This window comes from Odocoileus virginianus, chromosome 12, assembly GCF_023699985.2.
Source record: "Odocoileus virginianus isolate 20LAN1187 ecotype Illinois chromosome 12, Ovbor_1.2, whole genome shotgun sequence".
Lineage (NCBI taxonomy): Eukaryota > Metazoa > Chordata > Mammalia > Artiodactyla > Cervidae > Odocoileus > Odocoileus virginianus.
Genome location: NC_069685.1, coordinates 59,534,736 through 59,546,353, shown reverse-complemented (window position 1 = coordinate 59,546,353; position 11,618 = coordinate 59,534,736). Strand labels below are relative to the sequence as shown.

Sequence of the window (11,618 nt, the reverse complement as noted above, 5' to 3'; positions counted from 1 at the left end):
CTCGCTGGAACCGTAAGAGCTTATTCTCTGAAGCTGAAGGCACTCCACCTCTGGCCCCTGGATGCTGCCGCCCCGGGCAGGGCACGCCCCCCTCAACGCGGCGGTGTCCCCCTCTTGCGGGGGTCTCTGGCCCCGATGGAGGGAAACTCCCCTTGAGGGAGGATTCCCCAGGTCGCACCCCCCGCCACGCACACACACAAGTCCAAGTGTTCCCAAGGCCTTGCCTGCCAGTCTGCAGCCATCCTCCGCCTGTGATGAGTGGCTCAGAGGTGACTAAGCTCCAAATCCTGTCTGCCTTCCCCTTTATAAATGTGACATTTAAAGCCCCTTTGGCACAGGTAAATCACAATTACATTTTCAAGGGCCTCTGGTACCATTCCAGATCCTCAGACAGCCAGAGTTGCCAGTGGAAGGTCTCGCTCTGTCTCACACACACACACACACACGAGGCACGCCTTTCCCACTTTTATTCTTTTTTTCTGCTTGGTTCCTCAATGAAGCAATCACTTTATCTTTCTTTCCTGCAACAGCGAGTTCATTCCCATTTCCTGGAAGACCGAGGAGAACCCAGGGGAAGAGGGTAGGATTCTCCACCAACCACAGCTCCCAAAGGAAGTGGCAGGGCTGTGACAGGAAGCCGGGTCTGGACAGAAGACCAGCTTCTGGCCCCTGTGGGTGAGATTTTCAGGGATCAGGACGTGAGGGCGAAGTCTTCCCTTCACCATTGTCACTTCCATTCTTTCCCAGAGTCTCAGGTGCGATTTGACAGGTCATTTTTCTTGTATATCTTTTCTGGATTCCCTTCCTTCATGGCTGTGTATCTGGCTAATGTGAAGAGATAGTCGCTGAGTCTGGAGGGGCAGAAGCAGGCAAACAGAATGGACTGAAATGAGAGATCAATGCTAACCGGGTCCTCCCTAAACGAGCCTTCAAGGAGGAAATATCAATCACACGCCCCCAGGAGCATCGGGCAGGACAGCGGGTGCTCAGCCAACCCAGGCTTGATGGATGGCACACGAGGCCAGCTTCCGTGTGAGCCCGCCACCCGGCTCTGGCGCCAGGGCTGGGGTGGTTTCCGCAGGAAGAGGCCGCTGCCCTGCCCAGCCTCATGGGGCTGGCGACTTTGGGCCCTATCCCTGGTTTCTGCACCTTCCGACGACCAGGACTTGTGTCTCGCAAACTGGGGTATGCACACAAGTCCCCTTGGGATCATGGTGACACGCATCTCAGATTCTGATTGGAGAGGACCGGCTGGGCCGGGCCTGGATTTGGCAAGTGGAAGCGACACCCAGGCGATACTGGCGCTGCTGGTCTAAGGAACCCGCTTTGAGCAGAGGGGGCCTAGGGCTGGCTTCTCAACCTCGACACAACTGAAGCAAATGAATGAGGGAGGTTCGTTCCGTGGTCGTTACTCCCCAGTGTGCCCAAGTTTTCCGACAGGCTTTTCAGATTCCCATCTGAGTACCTATTTAAGAACTTGGCCACGTTTGCATCAGTCTCACCCATCTGGACAAGAGGCACCACGCTAGAAGAGGAGGAAACACAGCGTCACACTATTGTTATGGGCTCAACACGCTCGGGGCCCGGGGCTGTGTCCCGAGCCAGCATCTCCCTCCCACTGCAGCCTGACCGGGCATCCTTGCCAGTCTGTGAGCAGACATTCTAGAAGATGCTCATTGGAGATGAGGGCCAATGACATGGCAGCCCCTCCGGGCCCGTGGCCTCTGCTGCATAACCCCTGCTGGGAGGTGCTCACCCCAAACCGAGGCCCAGGTTTATGTCCCCGCCACAGGGGCTTCATCACCCAGACATGGGTTTGGTGTCCTGAGGACCCTCCTCTGCTCAGCCAGTCCCCGTTGTTGGACCTTTCTTTGGACTATCTTCACGTTTTTGTTACTAGGAGCACTGCTGACGTGGATGACTCTGTGCAAATGACTCTTTTTTTTCCTTCTGAAGCTGAAGCTCTTCTGTGACCCAGTGTCCCTTTACGAACCACTTGGGTCCAAGAGCCTTTCAAGAGAAGTGAAACCTTCATGACATGGGGCCGTGGACAGAGCTCAGGTTTGGGGCAGACACACCTGGGCTCCAGTCTGAGCTCTGCCATGGACCACCCGGGGACCCTGGCCACGGTGTCACCTCTGAGCCCCAATTTCCTGACCCCAGCAGAGTGGGGACTGCCACCACCTCTCTTCCAAGCTTACCACAAGGAATCAATGAAATAATGAATACAAAGTGCCCAGCATGGCCTCGTCTGTTGTATACAGATGCTTTATTGTCTTTCTTGTCATTTTTCTGTAAAGCTGAGTGGCAGCCTGGCTTATGAATTGTGTTAAATGGAGATTTTGCACAATCACTCTTTTATTTATTTCAATATTTATTTGACTGTGCTGGGTTTTAGATAGGATCTTTGTTGTGGCACGCAGGATCTTTTTTTTTTTTAGTATTTATTTATTTTGCTGCCCTGGGTCTTAACTTGTGGCAGGTGGGATCTTTTTAGTGGTGGCATGTGAACTCTTAGTTGCGGCATGTGGTATCTAGTTCCCTGACCCGGAATCGAACCCGGGCCCCCGGCGTTGGGAATGTGGAGTCTTAGCTACTGGACCCTCAGGGAAGTCCCTGCAATTGTTCTTTTAATGTTTCCTTGATAAAGCTGTCAGCAGCTTCTGGGAGGTTCCCTCCTCTCTGATCGGAATTTGGGGATGGGGGCAGCTGGTGGCTAGCTGGCCCAGGCCCTTCCCCACCCAGCACCCAGTAGTCACCCCATGGCCTAGAGCCGGTCATCAGCTTTCAGGATAAAGGCAGAGCCCTTGGGTGCAGGAGGCCCTGCCTGGCCTGGCCTGGGCTCAGCCTCCGGCCTCACTGTGCCCCACGCCCCTCACTCTGGACCAGACCTCCGGCCTCCTTTCTGTGTGTTCAGTGTAGACTGCTCCTCTGCCCTTGCTGTCCCCTTGCCCTGGACACTCTGCCCACCATTCTCCCCCACTCACTACTGCCCCCCCCATGCCCAGCTGCAGGCTGGGTCACCCTGGGGCCAAGCACCCTCCGTCACAGCTGTCATCATGCTGTCGAGCTTTTCTATCTTTCCGTTTAAATTAACCTGAAGAACGGGGAGCCTTCACTGAAGACGCATCTGAATTTCACACCACCTGAGTGGTATTATCATTATGATTAATCAACTAGACCTGCTGGGCCTCCCTGCCCCCCGTCGCTGGAGCTGTCCACTTCAGCTCCAGCTCTGATCTCACCAGGGACCACTGTGTCCCCCCCACCGAGGTCCCGCTCCCAGGCACCCCGTACCGTCTCTCGGCTCGGCGACATATGGCCCGACAGAAGTGCAGTGCGGTGCTGCTCTTGCCTCCTGACTGAAAGAAGAAAGCGGGTGTTGGCTGGGGTGGGGGTGTGGTTGAGGGGGTTGGGGGATGCCCACTGCAGACAGGGAGCTCATATGGACTGACGGACATGCAGGCTCACCCCCCCGCCAACACAACCCAGGGCAGTGTCCTGCCTCCAGGGGCCCTATTGGGGCGTAGCCTCCGGGTGTTGTCACTCAGTCGTGTCCGACTCTTTATGACACCATGGACTGCAGCCCGCCAGGCTCCTCTGTCCATGGGATTCTCCAGGCAAGAATACTGGGGTGGGTTGCCATGCCCTTCTCCAGGGGATCTTCCCAACCCAGGGATTAAACCCAGGTCTCCTACACTGCAGGCAGATTCTTTACTGTCTGAGCCTCAAGGGAAGCCTCTGGGTACCCCCCCTCTAAGGCAGGCAGGGGTGGGAATGGGACCAGTGAGGGTCTGGAGGGGACTTGGGGGCTGGGGGACAGCTTCTGTCACCATTACACATTAAAGAGGGGGACTTCGTCACTGCCGGTGTGTTGGGGTCAACACACGCACCCACAGCCACCCTGCAGGCTGAGGCGGCCGGGTACCTACAGGCAGGATGAAAGCGGTGAGCGGGGGCAGCTGGCGAGAGTATCTGTCGATCCACTGCTCCAGCTCCAGGATGGGCCCCGCCTCGAACGTGGCGTGTTCTGCGGAGCCAAGGAGCCCAGCACTGCATGAGGCCATGGCCCCGGGATCACAAGGAGCCCGCCCCGGTCTCTTTCCATCCAGGTGCCCCGCAAACCACACCACTGGCTCAGAGGCACCTTCCCTCTCAGGCTGCAAGGCCAGGGGTCCCAGGTGCGCCCCAGGAGAGGGTTCCCCGGGCATCCACAGGGCCCTCTGGGCGCACACCCAGTGCATTCAGGGAGAGATTTACTTAAGTGAGCCTCCCTGGCTGAGGAGCGCGGAGTCGCCAGGGCAGAGCCGACGTCCTGCAGGGAGCACTGGATCTGGGGGAGGAAAGGAAGGCGCGGTTGAGAACCTTGTCAAGTCGGCCACGCGAGGTCCCCTGCGTCCATGCACAGGACCTGAGGGGGGCAGCTGGGGCTCTGGACCAGAGCCCTCAGATCCTCTAAAGGCTATTAGCAAGCTGTCTGAATCCGCAGAACATCTGCCCTGCTTGGCAGGGGACCTGGCTCCCTTGGGGACATCTGGGTGATACAGACAGTGAGTGTAAGGGCCACGGGGTGGTTAGGAAGAATCCTCTTGCCCGACCCTCCTCTCCCATGTGCAGGGGCCCTGTGAGGTCTTTTTCTTTTCTCTAACCTAACGGCCTTGGTTTTCTAACCTATAACACCTGGGCTGAGAGACCCAAGGTGGCAGTGCTTTTTATTTTATTTTGATCTATATCCTTCCTTTTCAATAATTTATTTTTGGCTGCGCTGGATCTTTGCTGCTGAGTGGGCTTTTCTCGAGTTGTGGCGAGTGGGGGCTACCCTCTAGTGGCAGGGTCTGGGCTTCTCATTGCCGTGGCTTCTCTTGTTGCGGAGCATGGGCTCTAGGGCTCGGGTTTCAGTAGTTGCGGCACACAGGCTCTAGAATGCAGGCTCAATAAGTTGTGGTGCATGGGCTTAGTTGCTCTGCGGCATGTGGCATCTTCCCGGATCAGGGATCGAACCTATGTCTCTGGCATCGGCAGGCAGATTCTTTACCACTGAGCCACCAGGAAAGCCTGAGTGCTTTTTCAACTGGACAGGACAGATCTGCCCTCTGATGAGGCCACCATGGCAATGTGCTGGAAGCAGGACAGAGCTCCTTGGGCCACCAGGCTGCAGACTCTGCTTGAGTTATGTGACCATGTGGCATCTCCATGGCTTCCGGCTTCCGGCTGAAAGTGACCTCACAGTCCCATCCTGCAGCTGGCCACCTGCAGCGTTCACCCTGGGGCTGGAGAGAGGTGACCGCCACCTGGGAATTGGATCCTAGCCCCGCTGGGATTCCTGGCTGCAGGGCCTTGGCCTGAGCCTCACTTTTGTCCTCTGTAAGATGTGAAAGCTGGCCTCCACCTCATGGACAGGGAGAGCTGGGAACAGGCTGCCGGGCCTTCTACAGGCCCTGGGGCAACCTAGGAGAACAAGTCACAGTCCACACCCTTGGGGATCCCATGGCCATATGCCTGGTGATTCTTATCTGTGGTAGCTCAGATGGTAAAGTGTCTGCCTGCAATGTGGGAGACCTGGGTTCGATCCCTGGGTTGGGAAGATCCCTAAGTTGGGAGGATCCTCTGGAGAAGGAACTGACAACCCACTCCAGTTTTCTTGCCTGGAAGATCCCATGGACGGTGAAGGCTGGCAGGCTACAGTCAATGGGGTCACAAAGAGTCGGAAAGGACTGAGCGACTAACGCTTTCACTTTCACTTGAGACCAGAAGCCCAGGAGCTGTGGGAGCCTGGGAGAGGCACTGTTGGAGGCAGGGGTGGCCTTGAACAGCCCTGGAGAAGATGATGTCAAAACTGTCACTAAAAGTATGCGGCCTAAAGTAAGGGGGGCTCATTGTGTCACTGCATCCCCCTGCCCCCAGGCAAACCCTGCTCAGAGGTGGGCACAGCAGACCAGAAACGACCGCTGTGGGCGCCAACCGTTCCTCATGATGAGGCTTAAGACCAGCCTCCCTCACGCAGGAGGTGCCGCATTCATAGAATGTTCCAGCTGTTTAGGCCTCCCAACCTTGGGCAGCCCCTCACTGCCCTGTGTCTGCCCCCAGGGGCCCCTGCGTGCTCCGGTCTGGCCTGGAGGACCGGAGCGGGCCGAGGGCTGACCCCCCAGGGCCAGCAGACTCAGGTCAGCACGCAGACGGAAACCGGGGGTGTGTCCTCAGTGCTCTAGGGGTGGCGGCCCTGCCTCCGTTTCTGAAGTCCTCTCTGAGGGCCAAAGCCTGGCTGCCTCTTAAGGAACAAGGCCGTCATCCTAAGAACCCTATTGTCCCCCCACCAAGGGCTCCCCGCAGCTGGGCCTCCCGGGGTTCTCAACCTCACAGCCACTGACACTTTGGCCCAGGTCATCCTCTGGGGTGGGGGTGCGGGGTCAGGGGTGTCCTGTGCGTTGTAGGACATTTAGCTGTTTCTCTGCCTCTACCCACTAGACCCCAACAGCACTTCCACCTCCAGTTGTGATGACCAAAAACATCTCTGGACATTGCCCCATGTCCTGGGCTGAGACCACTGACCTCACATTTCCCTCTCTGAGAGAGAGCCTCACTCACCTGTGAGGGAGGGTGATCTCTGTGTGTTCCTATCTTACAGATGAAGAAACTGAGGCTCACAGAGGGAAAGTGACTAGTCCCAGGTGACACAGAGAAGAAGTGATGGTCAGATGACAATTCCAGTTACGGCCACCAGGCCTCGGGGTGGAAAATTCCCAGCTCCCAGTAAGACAATGTTACTCACTTTCTGAAGCTCTTCCACAAATGGGTGGCCCTTCTCTGCAATTAATTCCATAGCAAACCTACGAGGAAAATGGAAAAAGAATTTGCCTTGAATATAACATCCCTAGGCCCCGTCTTGAGTGTTAGTTGCTCCATCTTTCAGATCTGTAGCTCACCAGGCTGCTCTGTCCATGGAATTCTCCAAGCAAGAATACTGGAGTGGGTAGAGGTTCCCTTCTCCAGGGGATCTTCCCCATCTAGGGATCGAACCAGGTCTCTCACACTGCAGGCAGATACTTTATCATCTGAGCCACCAGGGAAGCCCTGTCTTGCTGGAAGGTAATACCTTCTCAGGTGACAGACCATTTTGCTAACTGAGCTATCACAAGAAAGGGTTTTGTTGTTGTTGTTGTTAACAATGTTTTTAAAACATCATAACCTTACATATGATTGGGGGTATCTGTTTTTCATATCACTCATCCAGCCAACAACTCTTCTTTCAGTGCCTTCTCTGACCAGGCCTAGGTGATCCATATGAACAGAGGTGACACAGGCAGAAGAATCCACAGCTGAGTTTCGGCCGGGCCCCTGACCCACGTCACCGAAGGGATGATGGGCTGCTGATTGGCTAATTCCAAACAAGCAGTGATGCTAGAACCTGCCCTCCCGGCCCTCTGCCTGCTTCATCTTGGGTCTATTGTGTCTACCTCTCCTTTCCCACACTCTTCCCACACACACCAAGGGGTCTGCCCTCTACTCTGCTGGCAGTCTAGTTCCACCTCCCATTATCCATCCTGAAAACCTTATTTAGTCAGGCTTGTCATTGAGAACTGACAGCCCTGAACAAGTAGCTCTTAATAATTAATAATAATGATGATAATAATAATAGCTAGCATTATAATTAGTGCTAGCTACCTGGCACTAAGCGGGGAACATGGAATTCTCTCATTCCATCCTCACAAGAACCCAACGAGATTGGATACTTTTACTATGATCATTTGACAGAACAGAAAACTGAGGCTCAGAGAGGCCAGGTGATTTGCCTGAAGTCACATAGCCAGTCGGCAGTGTGACAGAATTTGAACCCATGTCATTGATTTCTCGGAGAAGGAAATGGCAACCCACTCCAGTGTTCTTGCCTGGAGAATCCCAGGGACGGGGGAGCCTGGTGGGCTGCCGTCTATGGGGTCGCACGGAGTCGAACACGACTAAAGCGACTTAGCAGCAGCAGCAGCAGTGCTGATTTCTACTGTTGCCTTAGAAAGGTATTACAAGTGAAACTCGCTCAGTCGTGTCTGACTCTTTGTGACTCCATGGACTGTAGCCGGCCAGGCTCCTCTGCCCATGGAATTCTCCAGGCAAGAATGCTGGAATGGGTTGCCACTTCCTTCCCAGGGGCTCTTCCCAACCCAGGGGTTGAACCAGGGTCTTCTGCATTGCAGGCAGACTCTTTACCATCTGAGCCACCAGGGAAGTCCTTCACACTATGATCATTTGACAGAACAAGAAACTGAGGCTCAGAAAGACCAGGTGATCAGCCTGAAGTCATACAGCCAGTCGGAAGGGTGAGAGAATCTGAACGCAGGTCCACCTGATCACCATGGCCTTCACCCCCAAGGCCACACCACTGACAGTAACCACAGCGCACACTGCCAACAGCCTCCTAGGTGTCTTGTGCTTTGTTCTCTAATATTTGCTGCCCCCCCCACCCCCGCCGCTGGCACGTATGTCCACGTGCCTGGCTCTGGCCAGTGAAACATGAGCAGAGATGGCACGTCACGTCGTGGGAGCCTTAAGAGCCAGCACGGGCACTGCCTTGACCTCTCTTCCCTCTGCCGTGATTACTGGCCAGCGCCAGTAATCGTGCTCCAGACAGAAGCTGTCCTGCCAGCCTGAGTCCCAGGGCGAAGGCCATGCAGAGAAACACACCCAACCCAGGATGGGTGTGAAATAAGAGGATGAAATATCCCTTTGGTGGTGTTAAGTCACGAGATGTGGGCACTGTTACCCCAGCAAGGCCTGGCCGATCCTGACGACTTCCCCAAGCCCACCTTCTAAGTCGTGAGCACAGTGAGGGAGCAGGGAGGGAAGGTGAGGCAGGGCACACAGCCAGGGACAGAAGGCAGCACACGAGCCAACGGGAAGGGCATCCGCAGCCCGCAGTCTAGTGGAGCTGACTGGCTGCCCCTGTGCCTCCAGGCTGAGAAAGGTGCATTGAGGGCAAGCATCCTTCGGGACTGGCTCTGGAGGGCCGCACCTCAGTTGCGTCTGCTAATGACCCACTCATACCCAACCTCAGGTTCAGCCTTACCCGATGGCTGAGCTTAACTCATCTGTAGTTCCCACGGCTTCAAACACCTGGTCGTCTTTGGGTCTTCTTTCTCCAGTGAAGGTGCTAGAAAATCCTGTGAAAAATATTTTGCTTCCCAAATTAAAGAATTTTTTTTTTACCTTGACATACTCTCCTGTCCCCCAATATTTATTGATTTATTTGGCGGCACTGAGTCTTAGTTGTAGCATGTGGGATCTAGTTCCCTGATCAGGGATTGGACCCTGGTCCCCTGCATTGAGAGTGCAGTCTTAGCCACTGGACCACCAGGGAAGTCCCCTGTTCTGACAGATTTTAAATGATCAAAACAATATATGCTCATTACAAAAGACAACAGGATAGGATAAAAGTATGTACAGCAAACAATGAAAGCCTGCCTGTTCATTCCTCTCTCTCACTATTCAATCTCTCTCCCAGGTAACGGTCCAAGGTATAACCTTTCACACTGCCTTTCTGAACACACATATAAACACACACACACACACATACTTTCATCCAATGTATCCCAACTCTGGATTGTTCTGCAACTTGCTTTTGTCATTTAATTTATCTTAGGCATCTTTCGTTTCGCATCACCCTTGGGTGATACCTACTGAGATCTGTCGCATACTTTTGAATGTCTGCAAAGAATATGGAAGAACTTTAAGACGGAAGCTTCCATCTCTTACTTTGCATTTTTCACCGGTCCCCGCCCTACCTTTGTCTCCTGTTTTGGTGTAGATCTTGGGGACCTTGGGAGTCTTCAAGGAAGGCTGTGTCCTAAGAAGAAATACACATCAAAAGAGGGTGAGTGAGGATGGATGGCATATCCAGTGAGACACCTTCTTCAGTGGGTGACTTTGCTACCTGTACCCTTAGTGTGAGAACTTACCCCTTCAGCTTGGGTCTCTTGAAATCTTTCCCCTCTGTTCCTCTTAGTTTTAAGCCCTTTGTGGGCCAGTTCTGTCTCTTGTCACACCTGTACCTGCAGAGTAGCTGATGTACTACATTGCTTAAAGAAGACACTCAATAAATATTTGCTGAAAGAATTTATTGATCACTTTCCTAGTCTCTGCACTGTGCTAAGTGAATTACTGGCATTATCTCCTGGTATTATCCCTGGAATCTTCCCAAGCCCCAAAGGGAGGCACCATCTATGATGTTCATTTTATGTTTGAGGAATCTGTAGCTCATAGGATGAGACTCACCTTTCTAGGTCACCCAGGGAAGAAGTAGTAGGGCTGGATTCTGGCCCAAGACTTATTCCACAACCCCAAACCATCACTTCTATTCTACCAAGCCAGGAACTCTCTTTTTAAAAAATATTTACTTTTATTTATTTGGCTGCACTGGATCTTTAGTTGGGCACGTGGTTTCTTTCATCTTCATTGTAGCATGTAGAATCTTTAGTTGCAGTATGTGGGATCTAGGGATGGAACCCAGGCCCCCTGCATTGGGAGATTTGTCTCAGTTACTGGTAAAGAATCCGCCTGCAATGCCAGAGACCTGGGTTCAATCCCAGGGTTGGGAAGATCCCTTGGAGAAGGAAAAGGTTACCCACTCCAGCAGTCTGGCCTGGAGAATTCCATGGACTGCATAGTCCATGGGGTCACAAAGAGTCAGACACGACTGAGTGACTTTCACTTTCACTGGAAAACCAGGGAAGTCCCAAGCCAAGGGCTCTTGAAAGGGGGGAAAAAAAAACCCAAAACCCTTCATACTATGAAGTTTCAAGTATACTCTGAAATGGAGAATTGCCAAAATAGGGTCCAAGACAGGTATTTTCAAATAGCAACACCTTTAATACAGACTTCAACATTAAAATGTGACAATTAAACGGTTATTCAGAGGTTGAATTACTGGATCTATAAAACATATTAATCCAGTACTAAGTCAGGTTCTGAGGTCCGGGATGGGGTGCAAGTTTCAAGGTATGTGATGAGAGCCATCTTTACATCACGCTGGTGTCTCTCTGTGTCTTGACTTCTTTGCAGACAGATTAAGATCCGAATTGAGGACCCCTCCTGATTGTGAGGTCAGGCAAGATGACCCTCCTGGTTCACGTGGGCTATGCCCGGTCCTGATGGATGCTGGATTTCGTTTGGACTTGTCTCGTGCTAAGAAATCTTGGTCTCTGGTTTCCCCGGAGCCCACGTTGCCATGGTGACGTCAGGATTAAAGAGGACGTCACCTGGCGATTGCTGCGGTGACCTCCCAGCGGTGTGACATAAACACCGACAACAACTCAAGTCAGGTGTCTGAGTTAACTTCTCAGCCAGGTACTCACCTGTCCCCGTCTTCCACGCCCTGGGGGCCGCGGCTCTGGAAACGGGGACACAATAGCTTGCGGGCTCCAAGGCACCCGCGCAAGCCAAGGCGACCTCCCGGGCCCCACACAGCCATGCCCCAGGCCTGTTATCAAGGGCTGACCCCGCCAGCTTCCCGTCCAGGTTCCGAGGTGACTCCACCTACCGCCGGCCGCGCCACCGCTCAGCCGCCGTCTTCTATTGGTCCGTGGCTCTCTCCCCAGGGCGGGACACTCCCAGGGACTTGCTTCCCGTTG

At 53.8% G+C, this 11,618-nt stretch overlaps 1 protein-coding gene across 3 annotated transcripts; it reads right to left on the bottom strand.

Moving 5' to 3' along the window:
- Positions 1-452: 452 nt before the first annotated feature.
- MMAB (metabolism of cobalamin associated B) lies at positions 453-11,537 on the bottom strand. 3 transcript variants are annotated; one of them, XM_070475434.1, is made up of 9 exons: positions 11,343-11,536; positions 9,774-9,835; positions 9,059-9,152; positions 6,770-6,827; positions 4,261-4,333; positions 3,933-4,030; positions 3,298-3,362; positions 1,466-1,525; positions 453-669 (listed from the first exon to the last, which is right to left on the bottom strand). In XM_070475434.1, the coding sequence occupies exons 1-9, from the start codon at positions 11,456-11,458 to the stop codon at positions 504-506; spliced, it is 792 nt and encodes a 263-aa protein (XP_070331535.1). In that variant the 5' UTR covers positions 11,459-11,536; the 3' UTR covers positions 453-503. The 3 variants fall into 3 exon arrangements, with proteins under 3 accessions (XP_070331535.1, XP_070331537.1, XP_070331536.1); XM_070475435.1 differs by having other exon boundaries at positions 488-851; positions 11,343-11,534; XM_070475436.1 differs by lacking the exons at positions 3,933-4,030; positions 4,261-4,333 and having other exon boundaries at positions 11,343-11,537.
- Between the last annotated feature and the right edge of the window lie 81 nt (positions 11,538-11,618).

Bases quoted from the DNA above. Each gene is read 5' to 3' on its own strand.
- MMAB (XM_070475434.1), bottom strand. From the start codon at position 11,458: ATGGCTGTGTGGGGCCCGGGAGGTCGCCTTGGCTTGCGCGGGTGCCTT. The intron at 9,153-9,773 runs GTAGGGCGGGGA...TATTTTTCACAG, and splicing joins CACCAAAACAGGAGACAAAG to GATTTTCTAGCACCTTCACT. The intron at 4,031-4,260 runs GTAAATCTCTCC...TTGGCTCCGCAG, and splicing joins AGCCAGGGAGGCTCACTTAA to AACACGCCACGTTCGAGGCG.